General features: G+C 44.9%; 1 protein-coding gene across 1 annotated transcript in view; it reads right to left on the reverse strand.

The window, feature by feature from the left end:
* The window catches only part of elmo3 (engulfment and cell motility 3), a 30398-nt gene that overhangs the window by 8241 nt on the left and 903 nt on the right, over positions 1 to 21254 (reverse strand). The window contains exons 2-15 of the mRNA XM_079346025.1: positions 16032 to 16140; positions 11907 to 11947; positions 11099 to 11171; positions 8967 to 9017; positions 8512 to 8681; positions 7697 to 7796; positions 7458 to 7609; positions 6739 to 6817; positions 5545 to 5595; positions 5305 to 5427; positions 5062 to 5184; positions 4856 to 4960; positions 3130 to 3238; positions 2674 to 2810 (exon numbers count right to left, since the gene is read on the reverse strand). Coding sequence (XP_079202151.1) covers positions 2674 to 2810; positions 3130 to 3238; positions 4856 to 4960; positions 5062 to 5184; positions 5305 to 5427; positions 5545 to 5595; positions 6739 to 6817; positions 7458 to 7609; positions 7697 to 7796; positions 8512 to 8681; positions 8967 to 9017; positions 11099 to 11171; positions 11907 to 11947; positions 16032 to 16109 — 1392 coding nt within the window. The 5' untranslated portion in view covers positions 16110 to 16140. The remainder of the gene's footprint in view (positions 1 to 2673; positions 2811 to 3129; positions 3239 to 4855; positions 4961 to 5061; positions 5185 to 5304; positions 5428 to 5544; positions 5596 to 6738; positions 6818 to 7457; positions 7610 to 7696; positions 7797 to 8511; positions 8682 to 8966; positions 9018 to 11098; positions 11172 to 11906; positions 11948 to 16031; positions 16141 to 21254) is intronic.

Genomic DNA, 21254 nt, shown 5'->3' on the forward strand with positions numbered 1-21254 from the left:
TCTCAGCACAGTCCAGCTCTTTGACACATCAACATCAATCTGCTGAGAAGTACAATCCATCTCACGTCAGTGTTTTCATGATCGTCCACAGACTGACGGCTTCTCCCTCTGGCACTGCTGAAGGTGCAGACTGTCATGCTAATTTGTGTGAAACTGCAGAGACGTAAAAAAACAAACAGCTGTGCCCGTCTGCTCTCAAAATCAGCTCACTGTGCTCAGACACCAGAATTTAAAACTTTGATATGACACTCAGATGATACAAACAGTAACAGCTGCTTTGAAACCACAGAGACAAAGAGTCCCCAATATTCTTTGATTTCTTGTTTCAAATAACCAAAAACTGGCCGACAAACTATCTGACAAACTGCACTTAGTTCCACGAGTACGTTGCTAAAGTATTTGTTTGATTCAGACAGCGCCGCCTGCTCTGCGCTCTCTCTGTTTGTAGCACACAGAGGCGTGACGTTAGCGTCTTCATGAGGCTCCTAAAGCCCTTGAGGAGCGTCAGTACTCCCTCTGAAGCTGAACAGACCTCTGCTGCTGTCTCTCGTTCACTCGCAGCCGCTGGGGTTCAAAACACGACTGAAGACTTTTTTGATATCATTAATTAGAACTGTTTGGTATCACAAGGTGTGGAGGTATGTAAAATGTTGACAACCTGATTACGCAGTGACTTTCACACCTCAGTCGACCTCTTCACACTATGATGTCATCTTTACTCTCAGGTCCTAAATCATTTCTGCCTCAGAATATATGGAAGAAAAAATAATAATAAAGTCTACGGCCTGTAAAGCTCGTACTGAGTCTCCTCGAACATCATAATGATGAATCAACAACAAAAAAGATTCTTCCAACACAGAACAAGTACAAAAAAGCAACCTTACCTCCATGTTCTTCTGAGTTTTATCGACTTTATTTCTCAATCTCAACTTCAAATTGAAGGATAAGAGAGACGTGACGGGCGGTGTGAGAGACACACACAGATCATCTACATGACAGGAGAGGTGCAGGCATGTGGCTGTTTTGTAAACAGACACCCTGATACTCTCTCTCCCCCCCCCTTCTGTCCAGCCCCTCTGTTATCTCGCCCAACTGGCCAATGGGAGCGGCAAGCTGGCCTCTGTTCCCGAAAAAGCCTGCAGCATGTGCACGAATGCTTTGAGTGTGTGTGTGTGTGTGTGTGTGTGTGTGTTACCAGAGGGGGTTGCAGAGCTGGAAGAATATATTGATGTAACAGGATGGAGGGAATTTGTCCATCTGTGTTTGCAAAGCAGAAACATAACTGTGGCTGTCATGATGTCAGATCTTCAAGTGATACTCTTAAAAAGCAGACCTGAGAGTCCTGGGCACTTTAATATGCTTCCTTACTGCATGTTGGTGACCAAACATGCACTATGTCCAAATATCTTCAGTGTCCCCACCTAAAAAAGGGGAATGGACCCATTTTTAATATTTATGTTTAATTCACTGGAAGTCCTGACCAGCTCTCACAGAAATACTAGACGTTTATTTTTGTTTAAATGTTCATCAGCTCAGGCTCCTGCGCTCTCACTCTCCCCCTCTCACTTTGTTTCCAGAGGTTTTTACGTTCCCTCTCTTGTTGTGTAATTACTGCTCGGGCCCTGAGCGCTTTGTTTTTCTCATTTCCTTTTCCCTCTGTTTCTGCCGCCCACCACGCTTCTCTTTGTCCACCTAATGCCCCTTTGTCCCTGCCCCAAAGCACCCTGGGTAGGGGGCCGGGGATGAACACAAAAGGCCGGTCTGCTGGCCCGGTGCTCCAAACACTGGCCCTGTCCTGAGAGGTCAAAGGGTGGCTGAGTTTTATGAGCGTCAGGGGAGCGCTCTGCAAGTGATGTTGAAGAACAGAAGCTGCAGTTTTTACTTTTCAGCCTGACTCGATTCTGAATATTTCCCTCAGACAAAAATCGACGTTGAAAGCTCGGCCTGTCCCGTTGCTGTCACACAGGAACTTGTGAGGTCGCTGTGTGTTTGTTAAAGCGGGAGCAGGTCTTTCTGTGGGGGCCGGGCGACGATGGTTAGCATAAGAAAGAACCTTTAGAAATACAGACACACCATAAAGAAGCCACACCCTGTGTCTGGAGCTTATCCTGACTGGTTTTTTTAACTTGCATGAAGACTTTTATATTAAAAAAACAAAACTCAAAAGTGGGTGTGATTCTGAACGCCTCAGAAGACTACTTTTCTTTTCTAACATTTACACTCCTGAAACTTTGCAGAGAATTTCAGGAAGTCTGACCCTGAGATCATTCAGATCTGGTTTGTTCACACATGCACCTCACAGCGGGGGTGGGAGGAGGGTCTCACATCAGCTCACTTAGACTTTCTGCAGAAAAAAGCACGGAGGCTGGAGGAGAAACTCCTTCAGGAACTTTTCAAGAGTTTTGTTTAAGTGTAAAATGACCAACAGAATGACCTCATGTAACAAAAGGAGGCACAAGTTGTACCCAAACCAAGCCGCCCACCCTGAGGACCACGGCCTCTGCAAACAGGGGCGCACGCTAATCCCACTGACAGCCCTTCTTCTTCTCTTGTTCTGGAGAATATGCTTCTTTTATGTTGAATACCAAACAAGCTGCTGACTCTTTAAATGGCGTGAAAGATGGAGGAGTTTTAGGTGAGCTCGGCCTCTGAAGGCAGACTCTTCATGCTCACCTTGTCGAAGTCCTCCTGTGTGGCTCTCATCTCCTTCCAGGTCTTGTTGAGCAGCTGAATGCAGACACAGAAGAGCTCCTCCATCAGCCGGTCCTGGCTAAAGAAGATGGGGTGGTAGTCGGATCTCGTCTCTGAAGCTGTTCCCAGAGGACGGGATGGAAAAGATGGAAAGAGACAAAAGAGACACGGTGATCAGCAGCTTTTCACTTCTGTGTGCGGATGACTGCACACACTCTGTCCTCTGACTGGAAGTTCATGTTTTGGTTTGTTTTGGTTGACTCAAGAAGTTTCTGGGCGGGGAGCTGGTGTGCCTCCTCCAGCCAATGACAGCGCAGCAGGTGAGGTAACGGTGAGGGTACAATTCAGCGACTGGACACGAATCAAACGGGTGATTATGACGGATGTGGAAGAAGAAGAGAAAATATGATTATATCGGTGACACCAGTGTTGACTTACGAGGCTCGCCGATGCGAAGGATTTCACACAGGATGAGTGTGAGCTGGATGCTGCTCCGTGCGAAGGGACACTCGTGTTTGTCTTCTCTGCTGCTGTTCTCCAGGACAAACTGAGGGACACACAGAGAGACATGAATGAGTGACATGATATCAGCTCTCATATCTTATCCATCATAGCACTATGATCACTTTGTTTAGATAGATCTACTATACATTTAGTCTGTTGGTTTTTTACATGTACCGTAAATTCCGTACTATTGAGCGCACCTGGATATAAGCCGCACCGGCTAAAAATAAGTAAATAAATGTATTTGTACATATATAAGCCGCACTTGATTATAAGCCGCAGGTGTCCACGCTATAACAAGAGCTATTTACACAGACGTAGGCTACCGGTAACATCCGCAAATACTGTAGCGTCCGTACGGACGTTAAAGGACGACGAGAGCGTTCAAATAATAATTTAATAACCCGATCACTGTCGGCCGTGACCACGCCGTTTACAGCAGAGAGCAACACATAACTTGCCGTAACAATCCAACTCTCTCACCCAGCGTTCTCTCATACAGCCACTCAACACGTTCTCGCTGGTGCATTCACTGACTCTCCACATAATCGGAATTATGAACACATTATCAACTACAGACTTTACAACATGAACCGTTACAATACGAAGCCTAGCCGACGGTGTCTGTAACACGGCTGATGAAAAAGATGACCGTAATATATTTCACAAGAAAAAGTCCATCCATTCACTGCCTCAGAATGACTTCATTACTCACTTCCTCAGTCTCTGTTGTCGCTGTCAGTGTCATCTTAACGTGCAGCAGCTCTGTTAGCTTCTTTGACAGCCAGGTCGATCGCCTTTAACTTGAAAGCTACATCATATGTATTTCTCCGTGTGTTTTCCATGATGAGGGTGCGTGCATGAAGCGCAAAATGACTGATATTAAGATCCGACGTGACGAAGTCAAATGTTTTTGCGGCAGAAGCTCATTGTCCCCCATAAAAAATCCATGCATTAGCCGCACCGGAGTAGAAGCCGCAGTGCTCGAAGTGTGAGAAAAAAGTAGCGGCTTATAGTCCGGAATTTACGGTATATATTTATATATGTAGATTTATTTCTAGTTTACTGAACTATAGTTCTGTTTCCATCTTTCGTCCAATCACTGTCCACTTATACCGTCTTTTTTTATTTTAACTGTGTACTTACATACTGACACTTCATTCTTTTGTTGCCTCTTTATCTTTGGTCTCATTTTTACTTTCGTTCATTTGCTGCTCTGTGTCTTTGAGTTGCCCCCCCCCCAGGGGACAAATAAAGTTTTTTGAATTGAGGTACCTCAAACAAATACAAATATTCTTTTGAAATCCGGCACTGATTCAAGTCTGTCTGCTCGAGGACTCGGACACGATGTCACCGTGACAACGCACAGTCAGAAAATATCAGAAATAAGATTTAGTGGTGATAATTATAATAATAATTCTTCAGTTAAAACAAGTATTTGTATTTATGTACAGACGCTATAGTAAAGGGGCCAAGTGGACGGCCCCGGGTTCAAATCCGACATGTGGCTCCTTTCCTGCAAGTCAATCCTCACTCTCTTTCTCGTCCCGATTTCTGACTCTATCCTCTTTCCTGTCTCCAAAATAAAAGCCCTAAATAAACTTATTGAGAAAAAAAAAAAACATAAATATGCAAACATTTTAAAAAAAATCACACTCACCCTGCTGTAGGCGTCCGGATAGCGTGCAGCAAAATAAAACATGGTGTCCAAAGCAAGAAGACCTGGAGGTGTTCGCACCAAGTCCTGACCGGGGTTACTATTGTTCTGAAGAGAAGACAGAACAGAGAATAATAATTACAGTCTGTAAATATGAATCGTAGAATTACTGAGTGCTTTGAGATGAAGAGGGGAGATTAAAGACTTACAGAGAAGCCTAACTTCTTGAACTCTTTGGCGCAGAGCGAGCGCCGTCTCTCGTGGCTCAGGCTGTTCTCGCTTTCCGTCTCAAACGCCGCCTGACGCAGGCCGTGCAGGATGTCTCTCTGCTCCTGGAGCGACACAGAGGAGAGGCACACAGGACGAGATGATGAGGAGAAAAATCACACGTTCAGGAGAAGCTAAACTACGCTAACGTGAGCAGCCTGGAGCTCCTTTCCTGCACGACTCACCTGGCTGTAACAGTCCAGCGGCGTCCTCATGCGAGGCTCCAGGTGATTCAAGGTCACCGACTGCAGCACGTAGAGGTAGTGGGCCATCTCATCCTGGACCGCACCAGAACTGTGGATGATGTTCTGCAGGGAAACAGTGCACATGTTGTTAACACTTCTGCAATGTTGCATTGGTCATTGCATGACTTACTCACACGGCAAACTGTGCAGATTATTAAGGTAAATAATAAAATGATTTACTTTATAAATGTACTGGCGGAGATTCTTCTTGTTCAGGAAAGCAAACATATCCTGGGAAAGAGAAGACGACAAACATGAGAACACAATCAGCACGTGCACAAAGTGTAAGATGGGTGCAATGACGTGTTTCTGACATGAGGTGGCGTCAAAGTGTCAGCCCCTGATAAATGGGCGGGGCCAGGGTTGGCATGTTGGACTTTGACCTCTGTGATGAAATCATCCCTTGCTGGTACATGCGTCTCCAACCGAACCTGGTTCTGCTGATAAGAACGCTGGATGTGTTCCACTACTGTTCAAACGAGGAAGTGTGTCTGTGGGTGTGGGTAACACCGAGAGTCTGACAGAGAGGAGACTGTGGGGCTGAATAAAGGATCTGTTCCCGTACAATAAGAGAGAGAGGAGCAGGAACAGAACCGAGGGAGAGAAAGACTCGACTGTCTGCAGAGAAGCTGAAAAAGAGCAGACAGGAAGATGATGTCTGAAGACGCAGCGCCTGCAGGAGCGATGGTCACATGCATGCATCCCTCAAGCTGTTCTCACTTATGTGCACTACGAAGGGGCAGGCAGGAAGAATTCTGGGTAAAGTCGGAGTGCAAAATGTGTCTTTTTGCGTTCACACACGAGGATAAAGGTTCAGTCCTGGAGATTACTTTAATTAAATACTTATAAAACAAACATCCGTGAAGTTAAAGCATGCAGAGTGCATGCTCATTCAGGACTGCAGATCACATAGTCTGGAAGTGAGAGACACTCAGCGAGGCCCTGACACCAACTACATACCTGCTCGTCTGCAGATTTGAAAGTCTGAACAGCTTTCACGCTGACATTTAGTCGACAATTTTCTAATAATTACCTTTTACACACCGTCAAGGTTAGAGACCTTCTGTGTCAGACATACTCATAAGAGTCAAAATAGAGAAGGAGGAGAGGAAGCCTCCAGATTACTGTCTGTTTTAATCCAGACAACGTGGAAAAGGACATTTCAGAGGAGTAGAAAACATAAAACCGGCTCCAGAGGCTCAAAGAGTTTAAGGCAGAGAAAGTTCACTCAGTGTGCACAGCATCATCATCAGATTTGGCTGTTTGCGCTCTCTGACTATATCAGGACATTTCCAGGAGCCCGGTGCAGGTATAAGAGGTGTTCATGAGAAGAGGAAATTTGTTAAAAAAAAAAAGTGAGAGCAGCAGCAGCACCTGTCGGTCCGAGTCTCCGGCTGTTTGCAGTAGAGCCATAAGGAGCGCCATGGCTTTGGTCTGAATCTGCTGGTTTGTCCTGAAAGAGATTAGAGAGGAGAAGGTGAAACATACACAGCTTAGATGTGTGTGTGTGTGTGTGTGTGTGTGTGTTGGGGGAAGGCTGAGATAAAAACAATGTTTATGCTCTGAAAAGATTCACATCTCACGTCGACACATTTCAAAATCAAAGCGTGCTCGCTTGCAGTGATAAACTGTGACAGCGTCTCACAGACTTCCTGTTACAGGTCTGTTTCTTTTGTCCTTCACTTCAACAGGTGACGTTAAATAGAGAGCTGGCAACACAGCCGTTAATCCGTACAATGTTAATTAACAGCTACATGTTCTTTATCTTCTTTTTTTTTTACAGTGCATTTATGCCTTTATTTTAGAGAGAGGACAGAGGATAGAGGGGGGGGGGCACATGTGGGGAAGAGCCACAGGTTGGATTCTAACCCGGGCCGCCCAGTCTTGAGGACGTTAGCCTCTGTTCATGAGGCATTGCACTGGACCTCCTATTTTTTTTTAATCCATTTTTAATTAGACGATAACTTTCACGTTCACGTTCGCAGTCAGCTGACGTGATTTGTTCCCGACTCTCCGACGACATGAAGACATTTTAAATGAATTTACTGGATCTTTATGGACGTTACAGTGCTGAACTAAACTGTGTCACTCACACTTGTAGGTGAGCGATGAGCCGCTCCATGGTCACTTCGTGTTTGACCTGCAGGAAGAGGCTGTGACTGCTCAGCACCATGCTCTCCAGGATGTCCAGGGACACCTGCTGGATGGATGCATCGGTGGGCTTGGCGTTGACGAAGCTGGCGATCTGAAAGGAGGAGAGAAAAAGTGAGGAGGGGAAAGCGTGGGAGAGGAAAGCGTGGGAGAGGAGGAGCCGAGGCGTCGGGTTCAGCACCTTCTTGATGAAGACTGACGAGAGGTTCTCCCAGGAAACGATCCCATGATCCATCAGCTCCATGAAGCCCTTCAGCGTGTGCGTCATGATCACATTACTCCTGAACGACAAGCAGACGTCACACAGTGAAACATCACGTGTCCAACAGAGATCAGGTCACACCGCTTAGATTGCAACGAGCACATTTTCAGGAAAGAACATTTTGCGGACACATTTTTTGCAAGTTCGACATTGAGCGTGCAATTACTGGAAAGTAAAATGGATAGATGGCGAGGACTTTGACTTGTTTTACTCTGGAATCAAAACAAGTCAAAGTCCTCGCCATCCATCCATTTTACTTTCCAAGAAGAAGAAGGTGTTGATGTTGTCTGATTTCTACTTGTATGTTGTCGTACTGTGACGACCCTCATTTAAACACCACACTCAGGTGGACTGCACACGTAGAAGTCTTCAATGAATAATGTTTAGATTTGAATTTCTGTTGGTCGGGTCGACCGCTGATCGTGGAAACACAAGATATAACACTCAGAAATAGAAACACTTTTTTCACCTACACACTTAGCTCGACAGGATGTGATGTCACATGCGCAAATGACACTGATATCAATCTGAGGAGGAACACACACACACACACACACACACACACACACACACACACACACACACACACACACACACACACACACACACACACACACACACACACACACACACACACACACACACACACACACACACACACACACACACACACACACACACACACACACACACACACACACACACACACACACACACACACAAAGGGTACTAACTCATTGGAGTCCTCGACTATCTTGACCAATAAGAGGTGTCCGTCTCGGCTGATGAACTCCTGTGCAAATGTAACGTCTGTAGACGTGCTCGCCAGCTCCTTCAGCGAATCACAGCGCACGCCTGAATCGGAGCTCTGGATGCCTTTGAACAGGTCTTCTGCGCAGCGACCCTGCGTTCATGAGCATCAACAAAACACACAACAAAACACACACAACAGAACACACATGGTGACAATCAAAACACTCGGACAAATTCTCTTTGTCCTACTTTTTCATAGACAATTATATATTTGTTTTTGTCAATGAGAAATCAGTGTGTGTGTGTGTGTGTGTATGTGTGTGTAGATAATATTCTTTAAGACATGTAGAGAAAGAAAACAAAAGAAAGGTTGAGGCGCTCAGCGGGCTGCAGGAATGTGAGGAGAACGAGGGGAGTGCGGGGGACGCAGACTCACCGGTGCCTTGGTCAGACGCAGAATGCAGCCGTTCTTTATGTCCAGACGATTCTAAACACACACACACACACACGTAAGCAGGAAAATAAAATGTTTAAAATGACATGTACATTGTCAGACAACAACAGAGGGGAAGTAATATTTCACACGTTAGCCAAATGTACAAGTATACGTTGCAAGGTTCTACACGCGATATATAAAATCCACCACCACAAAGTAACACTCATCTATTGAAAACAGGAAGCGCTCGGGCTAATTAAATTGAAAAAAAAGAAAAAGAAAAAAGAACATGGTAGACATACATTTAAGTTTTACTGGAAGTGTTTTAAAGGAGCCACGATCGCTCTGCTAAAAAAAGATATCCATATATGAGACAGTTTGCAAATCTGCACCCACAGAGGTCAAATCCATGCACACAGGTTTGAAATCCGTTGCCATGGTTTCAAATACTGCTCACAAAGTTTTGCAACAAGCGGGTACAGTTTCAAATTCTGTGTGAACAGATTTGCATCGCACAGTTCAGGAGATCGTGCCCAAAAGTCACAAACCTGTGCTCACGGATTTGTAAACTGCCTCTCAGATTTTTTTACCCGAGACATTTCTGCAGTTTCGTGTGTAAACCTCAGTGAGATAAATATCTCAGGTGGCAGGTAGGTCAACGAAGGGTTTAGAAACTCAAAGGTTTTGCTCAGTTAAAAGAACGACAAACGTAACAATCACACTTAAAGGAGCAGTATGTAACTCTGGTGTCTCCCCCTGGTGTTTAAAATGGGTACTGCAGTCTAAACTCTAGTCATCACAGAGAGCTGGCTCCGCCCCCTCCTCTCACACAACTCTGCATGTGGTGGACACTGTAGCTTCAGTGTTTAGCCAGCTCTGCATGTGGTGGACACTGTAGCTTCAGTGTTTAGCCAGCTCTGCATGTGGTGCACACTGTAGCTTCAGTGTTTAGCCAGCTCTGCATGTGGTGGACACTGTAGCTTCAGTGTTTAGCCAGCTCTGCATGGGTCTGTAAAGCTTTCTGCGTTCTAACCTCTCTCCATGTTTCAAAAGCATCTCCAACATTGATCCTAGTTTGAGCAGCTTTCTGCTGCTGGAGCTTATTAGAAACATGCAGAGGCTTTTTAGCTCGGGTACAATCACTTCTATCTGAAGCAGTTCCACTGCCCGCTTCCATCGCTGCAACACCTGTTGACCTGATAACTGCTCTCATATCTGGCAAACCCAGGGGCGTCCAAAACGGCCTTCAAAGCCCCGCCTACCTTCTCTGGTCCAATCAGATCCAGAGCATTCAGGAGCAGAATCTAAAGTTAGGAGGAGGACATACTGGCTGCTGCGTGTTTCCTTCATCATCACAGAGGAAGAAAACTTCATCTTACATATGGCTCCTTTAACTTTGGAATAAAGCTACGCTGGTATCACATTACCCAGTCTGTCTCTGCAGATATCCAGAATCAGTTCAGGAGATTAAAAGTTGGATCTCTGCACTGAAAAAAAATCTCTTCACAGGGACTTTCCACTGCTGAGAGCACGAAATGATCAATTATAGCACGGCCTGAAGTCGAGTGTTTCTCAGACTCTTCTTAAGCCGGAACATCTGTTTCACCGTACACTCAACATGTGTAATCATCTTTGTACCAACTGTAAGAGTCGTAAAAAAGTAAGAGATGAATGTTTTTCAGACCGTAAACAAAAATCTATTCATTCAATTAAACAGAGAATATTTTCCCCAGTCTTTCTGTCTGTGTGTAATAAAGATCTAATGTCTTCTGCAGCCTCTGACTTCAGCTGAAAAAGGGGGAGGGCTGTCAGAGGCGACCTTTTCAAAGGTCAGCTGATAGCAAGAAGCTGCATGTAGCACCAGCTGCTTCTCTCTTTTCTCATCTTTTTTTTTTTTTTTTTCCAGTCAGTCCAACTCTTCAGCAGCGTTAACGACAGTGTGTGAAAGAGGCTTCTTCTAAAGTTATTCCTTTGTCTGAAGTCTGGGAGAAATCACTCACAAAAGCAGGAGCACCGATCGAAGAGCTGTGATTTCAAACCTGTAAGATTCACATCTTTGCTTCGTTTAAAGACATTTGCTGGACTGGATTCCTCCTACTGATAAATATTTGCATTGATCTGACGTGACTCACCGACTCAGTGATGTACGTCTGAACACCGTCAGCGTACTGCAGAGCGTAGTTGTCGGGACCTGTGAGGTTCCAGCTTTACAGAAACACACAAACACAAACACAAACTTAGACTGAGAATAAACAGTTTCATAAAAACAAATCTTAGCTTATGAATCTGTCTAATTGATCACTTTAATAATAATAATTTAACATTCACCTGATCGTCTCATAAACATCTCACAGGACTCAAAAAGTTACAGGAATGAAAGCAATCTGCACACACAAGCATGTCTGACTTTTGGTCCTTTAAACGGGATTAAAGTCTTTTAACGTGAACATTTTAATCCCCACTAACAAACATGTCCGGCCTTGTTTTTTCATTTCTAACATCTCGAGATCAGGACGAGTTGAGTTTTTACAGTGTAGCAGGTTGTTTTAATAATTCAATATCGTGCCTTTTAAAACGATATCTCAGTTAATCTAATAATCAGAATATTTATCAGAAAGTATCAAAGCTTTTTAAAAACTACAAATGTTTAACAAGTTTTGCTGGCAACGTTTTGTTACCAATCTGTGCAATTTATGTTACGTTGTGACCGGGGGCAGTGTGTGTGTGTGTGTGTGTGTGTGTGTGTGTGTGTCATTTCCCCTTGTTGAATAAAGGACATTAAGAAAACGCTTTATGTCGTAGTAGGAATATAATTACGAGAGAGGAAGGGCAGAAATTCATTAAAATAAAAAACAGAAGTGCAGACGACATGAATGTGTAAAAAACAAACAAACAGAAAGATAACTGTGACAGAGGCAGCGTCTCCCATCATGGACTCACCCGTCGCACACCTCCTTAATCACAGCAGACAGAGGCTTTTTCTGCAACGACAGAACATCACATTTCAAACATCTTCACACGCCATGACAAACACACCTGCTGTGTGTGTGTGTGTGTATGTGGGCCACGAGACGACCACTCAGTGACTCCACAGTGAGAGTATTTCCTCTCATTGAGGGGAGCTGGACACATGCTTCAGTAATGACGGGCTCTTATGGGATTACGCTACCACAGCTATTCTGTCTGGCTGCAAACCTCCAAACCTCGTTTGCCGAGGAGAGGAAATCCTAAAGCGCTCCCCAACGCTTTCTGAACAATGTTCCCCTCGGTGCCAGATCCCTCTTTGTACGTGAATAAAAGCCAGACTGCCTCCATGTCTGACTCTCAGCCATCCTGCTCATTAGTGGTCAGCCCGGCGGTCAACCAATCAAAATGTCTCTGGGTTCTGTGGTAGACCCAGTGGATGCACTGTTATTAGAGGCAGCCAGTACGGTCGACCAATCAGAGGAGTTTCAGGGTTTAGGCGGCTGAGCCAGGATTGGTTGAGGTGTAAAAAGAAACAACGATATTGTGAGAAGAGATTGGACACTTCCAAAACGAACACTCCTGAATGCTCATTTGTTTTTGATTATAGGGGTCATTACACAAACTCATGGAAACGTTTGAGTGACAGAGCCGGCCCATAATAACCTGTCAAACATCACTCACTTCATAGTGCAGCGGCGTCCGACTTCTGACTGAGTCAAACCCTATGTAGTGCACTCATTGTATCCCATAATGCATTGTGAAAAGTCGAGATAAACGGTCAGGATCTATGCAATAAATACCATCATGCTTTGCGATTCAAAGACTTTCACGGGGGGGGAAACAGCGTTCGACTGCTCTTGGCCGGATGAGAGGAGCGACCGGCGTGAACAGAGAAAAGAAACATTTAGATTCATGTTCATTTGTTGTTGTTGTTGTTGTTGAAGGACGGAGCTGCACGCTGTACTGTTGTGTTTGTATGTTTACTTAAAGGAGAGCTATTCTTATATACACATTTAAATTCATATGAATAATGTTCAGATGTTGGATGTCCACACTAAACCTAGGCAATGATTTTTTTTTAAACTGGTGATTTGCAGAAATGGTTTCCTGCTGCTCAGAACGAGACGTTACAAGAACCTGACGTCACTGTTCTTCAGAGGAAAACATGGAGTTTAGATGTAGGCCACGCCCACACCACATGATTTTAAAAGTAGCATTCCCTCCGAGCTCCGTCTACACCCACCCCCCTCTAAAGCCCCGCCCCCCTCACTGACATGAACGAGCGCCGTATGATCCATTGTGTGGAAACTACGTCGCCTCATGTCTCGTTCAGTTTACAACAACAACATTTATTGATCGAAGTTTTTGCAGACTGACAACTGCGACAGTTTTTTTTTTCCCCTTTCTGTCGGGACCTCACGACAACTTCAACCAAAATCTATCTGGAGGAAAATGACCAACCCTGCCTTTAATGTACAGTACATGACCACCCGCAAGCTCACTCAAATGACCCTGCGTCTGCAAAGTGAGCTGGTTAATTGGGAGTGGGCACGTGTGGAGGGGGCGGGGCTTAAAGAGACAGCATCCAAAATGAAGCATTTCAGGCTGAAGCTGAATTGAGGGATTTTGTCAGATAAATAAGGAGCGACACATGTCACAACACTACTCACTATGTGTCTAAGACTGTCACAATAAAAGGTGAAAGAGACTAAAACAGACCTCCTTTAATAGCTCTGGCTGCTGTATTTAAAGTGTAACATGAAACATTTATATTTTACTTCTATTTCCCAAAACTAATCCACAGGAATTTTATGACAACAGATCTCTGAATCTGAACACGTGGCGGCTTCATATGTGAGCAGACGACCTGCTGGTTTAACGTGTGTGAAGCTAATGTGAGCGTCCTGTACCGCAGCAGCTGTTACCACACCTCACCGGTGAGGAAGCAGGGACAGCCGACTTCTGTATGCACACACACACACACACACACACACACACACACACACACACACACACACACACACCATGCAGACAACTATAGTTGTCATTAATTTGCACTGTGATCACCTGAACTTCTGCATCTGAGCCCGTTTTCAAAGTCAGGCGAACCTGACAGAAAACGAATCCACGGAGAAGAGCGGCTCATGTTGTTCAGCTTGCTCCGCCTCTCTACCTCTCTGAACAACACGGGGGGGGGGGAGGGGGGGGGGTTAATGTTCTAATACGCCCCTGCTTCACCAGACACTTCCTTTAAAACCTTGTTATACAGAAAAGCAACATTTTAATGTTTTACTTTCTATTTTACAACGGGGAGTTGATATTTTAACTTTTGACTCTGAAGTTCTGATGCGACAGTAGAAATGTGGATTTGTCTGAGAAGTGACTTTTTTATTGTTATTTCTTTACAGTGAAAAATACCCACATATACACCGTGTTTCACCACTCAGGTAAAGAATATGAAGATTTTGGTGCACATCACTCAGCTCTAGTCCTGAATTCATAAAACAAAAACAAAAAAAACAGGAACAAGAAACTCTTTATCAGCCAAATCAGCTTGAGTGCATGCTGATTGGTTAAAGCAGCATATCGAGAGGTCATTGTGGGTCCTTAATCTTTATTTTTCATATCGACGACAGACACGTTGGCAGCTCCGTTATGATGAAATCTGATGCTTTACTGGAAATGGCTCGGGTTACGAATGGAGCACAGAAGACGACCCTGATACTTTAAAATGGTTTGTGTGGCAGGCAGCATTTTGGGACCAATAAACAGAACAGATATGAAGAGTATGCAGGGGTGTGACTGTGTATACATGCCAAAATATCACGGTACAGAGGATTACGTCTACAAGAGAGAATTTAATTCCCTCTGTGTTTTGTTCCACCTCTCGTAGCTTCCCAGCCCGTTACGCTGCTTCTTAAAGAAGCTGAGATTTGTTGTCGCGGCGTTGAGACGTCTTCTGTCCCCGCTGACACGCTGTGCGCCGTGGAAAGGTGAAAGGTTTCTATATGTTAAGGAGCTGATTGCTGAGGCAGATTTTTGTCTCAGGGCGTTCCCCGGACTACACAGCACCCTCTGAGGTTGGCTTCATGGTCACTGCTGTGGACTCTGGTTTGACCGAGATCAGCAACTATAGCAGCCTGAGAGGAAGTGCTGCCTGAGGACAAGAATTTCCCATGGTGGGTCGAGCCGGTGAGAGAAGAGGCAGACACTGTTTTTATGACATGACATTAAACGAAGAGGATGTTTGGGCTTTTTCAGATCAGCTGGAGTAACTCCTCCATGTTTAGAGTTCATAAGATTCTGTGCTGTACTAAAACAAATAAAACTTTCCAACAGCTTCAGCTCTTGGTGCACATTTAAAGAGGGAGATTTTATTTGTATATTTCCAACACTTCCTGTTCTCACAGAGATCACAAAAATCTCTGTTCAAATGTTTTGCTGCACACAAAAGGACGGAGCTCCAAAATGAAAGGAAGTGACATTTTCATATTCTGTTCGATGCCGCGTGTTTAAAAAAACCATCCAGTCTGTTATTTTAAAGAGCGACAGAACAAAAAAGCAGATCTCCAGGCATGTTTTTCCCTACGCTTCAGTGCCTCCAGAGAAAGAGCGGTCGCTGTCTCAATCCCACAGGAACAATAAGACTTCAAGTTACTCACTGTGCAGGACTTTGCAATCCTGGGTGATTAAAAACAATACTGGCGCCCTGCGTACAGAGGTTGTGTTCCTTAAGGCGGGTAGCCCGGGTTCAAATCTGACCTGTGGCTCATTTCCTGAGTGTCATTCCCCCCCCCCCCCCTTATCTCCCTCTCTCTCTCCCTGATATCTGAGTCGATCCTCTATCTTATCTTGACAACAAAGCTCAGTGTGAAGTTTAAGTGTTTCTAGATTTATACTTTGGGGTGCTGATGGCCTCGCGTTTGGGTCAGGTCCAGCGTATGGGGGTTATAGTTCTGCAAGCAGGAAGCTCGGGTTCAAGTCTGACATGCGTGCCCCCCCCAATATCCAACTCTATTCACTGTCCTATCAAAATAAAGGCATAAAAATCCAACAAATAAATAAAAAGACATCTGTGTGTGTGTGTGTGTGTCTTACCTGGTCCAGTTGTATAAGCTGGGGATAGGCCCCCGGCATCTGGATGGCTATCTTCACGATGTCCTTCTGTTGAGGCATGTTGGCCCCTCGTCGCTCCCCGCCTCTCTAACTGTGAACACAACACACAGATTCCTTCAAAATAAAGCGTCTCTACATCTGCTGCGTTCAGGAGAACAATGTTTAAGGCTTTTACTCCCCGAGTCAAAATGTCTGAAGCTGATGAATGTGCGTCTGAAGATCTTCAAACATGATCAGTGAGTATGTTCTTCTTCTTCTTGACTCAAACAGCTTTTATACTGAAGGGGAGGAGCCATGTAAACACAGCTCTGACAACAACACAGCCAGCAGGACTCCAGCTTCTCCCTCACTGGAGACAGTCAGGACTCACACACACATTCACAGATATACTGGATTTATAATCATGTCTCACACATAACGACCTGGTGTTTCACACTGCATCAGATCTCATGGTTTTAATCCTTCCTCTCTTCAGTGACCCGCTGACTCCGCCCCCCCACCGGCAACAATTCAAATGTTTGTTTAAAAAGACAGTTTGATGGTGCGTCCATGTTTTCCCAAAGTGTCGATGAACACTTGTAGCTGTGAACATCAGAGACACTTCCTGTGTTGATGGTTCTGTGATTGTCAGTAATGACTCATCACTGACTCATTTTCATTATGAAGCAGCTGTTCCTCTTTCGCTGGGTGTTTACGGCGCCCCGAGTCGAGCTGACAGGTCTGATTACTGTCTGTACACGCGCAGACGATTGTTCACGGCCTCGCCACTTGCCGCTCACGCACACACATCGTGCACACTTCCTCAGCCTTCAGTCACATTCCCAGAGGATACAGAAGAAGCTCTTGTGTCGCCGACCCTTCCCCCATTCCTCCTCGTACTCCTCCGTCTCTCCCTCGCCGCCGTCACCCCGTCGAAACAATCCAGCTGGATCCAAGTTCTTCTTCTGTACATTCATGAGCCGACACGGGGTCGAGGCGTGTGTCTGCTTGTGTTGGCTGTGAGCTCGAACTCCTGGATGCTTAGCAGGTCATCACTGCAGCTTCCAAAAACAGAAAAGCCCTCAGACTTTACGACTCATGTCAAAACAACCACACGTCTTTATCGCTATTCTCACCTCACTCGCCCTGAGGCGCCGTCTTTCCTGACAAATAACACCTTCAAAGTCAAAGTAAACACGGGAGGGATGCTCTCTTCTTTTTTTGCCTTGACTTTAAGAATATGCAAACACACGACTCGATCATCTATGGCAGGAGAAACCTGCAGCGCTGCGATCACTTCACTGGTGCAAAGTTCAACTTTCCACCAACAAACAACGACAGAGTGTGCAGCCTTAATCTTAAAGAGATTTGGGGGGGATGTGGGTTTGTTCTAGGGCAGCTTATGAGTCAGCAAATTCAAGCTCAAACTCCGGATAATGGTACGTCAGGTCTCTGAAACAACAACGAGCGTCTGTTGGCTTTGAGTCTGAGTATCAGTCTGAGCTGTGGGGACGAATATGAAACTTGAACGTCACCTCAAAACTCATTATTCTGTTTTTATATCTTTATCTGTTTTCACACAAGGTGGCCGACTGCCCCTGACATTCTCCAGATCTAGTTGTTCACACATGCACCTCACAGCGGGGGGGGGGGCAAACTGGCAAACAGAAACGTCCTGAAGCAGTTTTGATACATGCTAATAAGATGGATGGTCTCGTGAGCGTACAGTCGATGGTCGCGTGCCAGACGCAGGATATGAACGTCTTCCCTTCCACTTTGAACTTTTCATGCAGAAAATGTCCGAGTGGCTTTGCAGGAGAAAGTCCGGGTAAAGTCCGAGTGAAACCGTTTTTCACACACACACACACACACACTCGTGAAAAGACCTCGATCATGTCAGGAGGAATGCTCCGGATATTGTCCTGACCTGTCTGTTCACACACGCTCCTCACCGCAGGAGACGGATTGTCTCCAGAGGTCGAAGACATGATGAGTCCTGAAACCTGGAAGTGAGTTAGCATGTTAGCGCCATGGGTTCCTAACGTCTTAAAGTCTAAGTGGATGTTGAATGTGCTTGTGGTTAGAAATAAGGTCTGTGGTTAACTCAAGCTGCAGCCGTCACTGGATATAAACGCCATTCGCCTGAGCTGAAATCTCCAGAGAATATCCTGCTGCGTCCTCACACCGGCCCTGTCTGATGTGCTGTGGAGTAAACACACAGGCTCTGCTGGGAGAAAGGTTGCAGTGTATTCAGAATGTCATTCAGCTCCTTCTTTGAGTTTTCTGTGACGTGTGAAAGAACACACGTGAAGCTCAAACGCTAAAAGCTGCCAGCGCTCGACTGGACGCGTCAGCTGTGACCTGGTGAACTTTTCTAAAAAGACGATCTGAGCAGACGTGTGTGAGGAGCAGAGTAGAAACATTCACTGGTATCATCCTGAGAGCTCCTGCACTCATGCTCACCCTGACCTGTCTGTACACGCTGCAGGCCTCATGTCAGGCCTCACACAGCTACAACAAGACACAACTAGTCTCACACACTTCACCTATAGTCACATGACTGTCTGTGGAACGGCCCACAGAGAGAAGGACTTTTACACAAACATCTAAAAACACAAACAGAGTGAGAGTGGTGCACTCATTTAGAGCCTCCACACGCTCTATGTTGATGTGTTGATGTGTTCAGGGTTTCCTTTTCTCAACCTCAGAGGAACAGCGAGGGGAGGCGTTCACAGAGGTGAACCTGGTGTGTGTGTGTGTGCGTGTGTGTGTGTGTGTGTGCGTGTGTGTGTTCTCTACACAGCTGTCTACTCTAAAACTGAAGTGAAGGTGTCAGAGCACATGTTTCACCGTCATGACAAAGTCTATAAAGGAACACTATTCAAGTAGAAGTTAGTAACATAGAAGCTGATGATGCTAGTTTGAAACTTGACTGTTGCCAAGCAACCCAAAGCTTCCCCTCACACATGACCTTGACATCTATTGTGTTAGTTTGACTATAAACGTATTTCTTAAAGCATGCTAACGTGTTAGTCAGACACAGTCAGCACGTGTACACCTCCACTGGACGGGCCTTTCTGAGCACGCTCCACAGTCGCACTATCATCGGTCTTCAGATATCACCAGAACCTGAAGGATGTGCCATCGTGGACTGTGACGGGCACATTCATCATACGCTGAAATAATTCAAGGAGGTCTATTCTGCTCCACCGTGTTTGTTGTCCGTACAAATCCTCTGTAAAGTTTTTTACCTCACGCTTGAATTTCCCTCGGGATCAATAAAGTATCTATCTATCTATCTATCTATCTATCTATCTATCTATCTAACGCCCCGAACCCTCGAGCAAGAATATTGCTGCTCAGAACGAGACGTTACGAGAACTTTACGAGACTTCGACGTATCAGAGCGAAGCACGGAGCAAAGTCGTGGGACACGCCCACAGCGGCAGCTCTTTTCAAGCCGGATGCTGCATTCAGGTGCTGCTCGGCTCATCCAGGTTTCCGAGTTGGGAAGTCGTTCTTCCAGTTTCAGTGTGTTCACGTGGTTTCAAGACGATGAGTGACGTATTAATTAAAAGTTACAACTTAGATTTGAGCAAAAAGTTGATGTGCAATACTTGAATTCATAAAAAGTATGTTTACATGAAGAGAACATATTTTGCTCTCCTGGTGATGACGATTCTGACGACAAGCCCGGCACCTAATTCTTTTCCAAGTTTTTGATCCAACTCGAGCAGGTGTTCATGTTCATTTTAAAACTCTGAGACTCGTTTTTCCAACACCACATGAACGCACCAGGAAGCTCCCTTAAAATTCCCTGAGACTGCAAACAGAGCTGGCCAATCAGAGGAAAGTGTGCATGTGCAGAGGGGGGGGGTCCTTAAAGAGACAGCAGCTCACATGAAGTGTTTCAGGCAGATGAGGGGATTTCAGGAAGGTATCAGGTAAAAAAAAAAAAAAAAAGTGTTTTTTTGATTTACACATGTCACAGTGCTGCTCTATAGGTGTCCCAGACTGACAGAATGAAAAGTGAAAGAGAGTATAATAGATCTGCTTTAATGGAAATAGACACTCAAAACAAATGATGTTGATCAAAATACTTTGTTCTCTGCATGAGATACATTAACGTGTTGTGAAGGGATTTGTTTGGATATTGGGAGCATGAGGACACACATGGTGCACTGTTGTATAAGCAGGCTGGTGACGGCTTGTTTTAAAATGTCATTATGTTATATTATGAGGAAGTTTGGATACAGTAGAGGGAAATCTGTCTGAAAATAAAACAGCGCTGTCATATAGTGAGAGAAACACGTTAGTTCCTCTTCGTGACAGAATTAAACGATTTAGAAAGAAAGAAAAAAAAAACGTTGACGTCAGCGTCGTAAAGATTCAAGTGTCCAACATGTTCAGCAGCTGTCAGTGCTTCATTAAGCTGAGAACCAGCAGCACGCCCTTTTGTTCGTCTGCAGACTCACAGTGTGACTCCCTCAGACCCCCTGGACCCCCCCCGCCCCCCCCCCCCCCTGCATGTGTGTGTGTGTGTGTGTGTGTGTGTGTGTGTGTGTGTAGGGGGAAGCTCTCAGCTGCCTGACATTCTTAACCTGACAGGGTACCCCACACACACACACACACACACACACACACACACACACACACACACACACACACACACACACACACACACACACACACACACACACACACACACACACACACACACCTTAATACAGCTCTAATACAGGATTAATACTGATCCATTTCCCTAATGAAGGATCCTTTGTGACAGAATATCATTGAAGTAACACAGAGTAATAAAACACATTTAATAGCATTAACATAGTTTGAGTGACATCATCATTTGCTCACTTTAAAAACTTTACGTAAACACGCGATGCTTTGTCACTCAGCATGCAGAATGATTCACAGGATGACAGAAGTAAACAGACAATCGTCCACATTTGTCTGATATTAAACGTTAAATTACAGCTGTGATAATTGACAATGTTAGCGCTCATTGCATGGACAGACCTATTGGAAACTATTGGATGGTGTTTTCACTGAACCATCAGATGAATCAGGACCATTGAGACATGATTCTCAGGTTTATTCGAACATCTTGCAAGATCACAATCAAACGTACATATTTTGTATTTCATGTTTTATGCCTTTTAATTTATCTTGTATTTGAAATGTAGTTTTTTAATCTCATGTAAGCTGTTATGTGTT

This window comes from Symphodus melops, assembly GCF_947650265.1.
Source record: "Symphodus melops genome assembly, chromosome: 6".
NCBI classification, from domain to species: domain Eukaryota; kingdom Metazoa; phylum Chordata; class Actinopteri; order Labriformes; family Labridae; genus Symphodus; species Symphodus melops.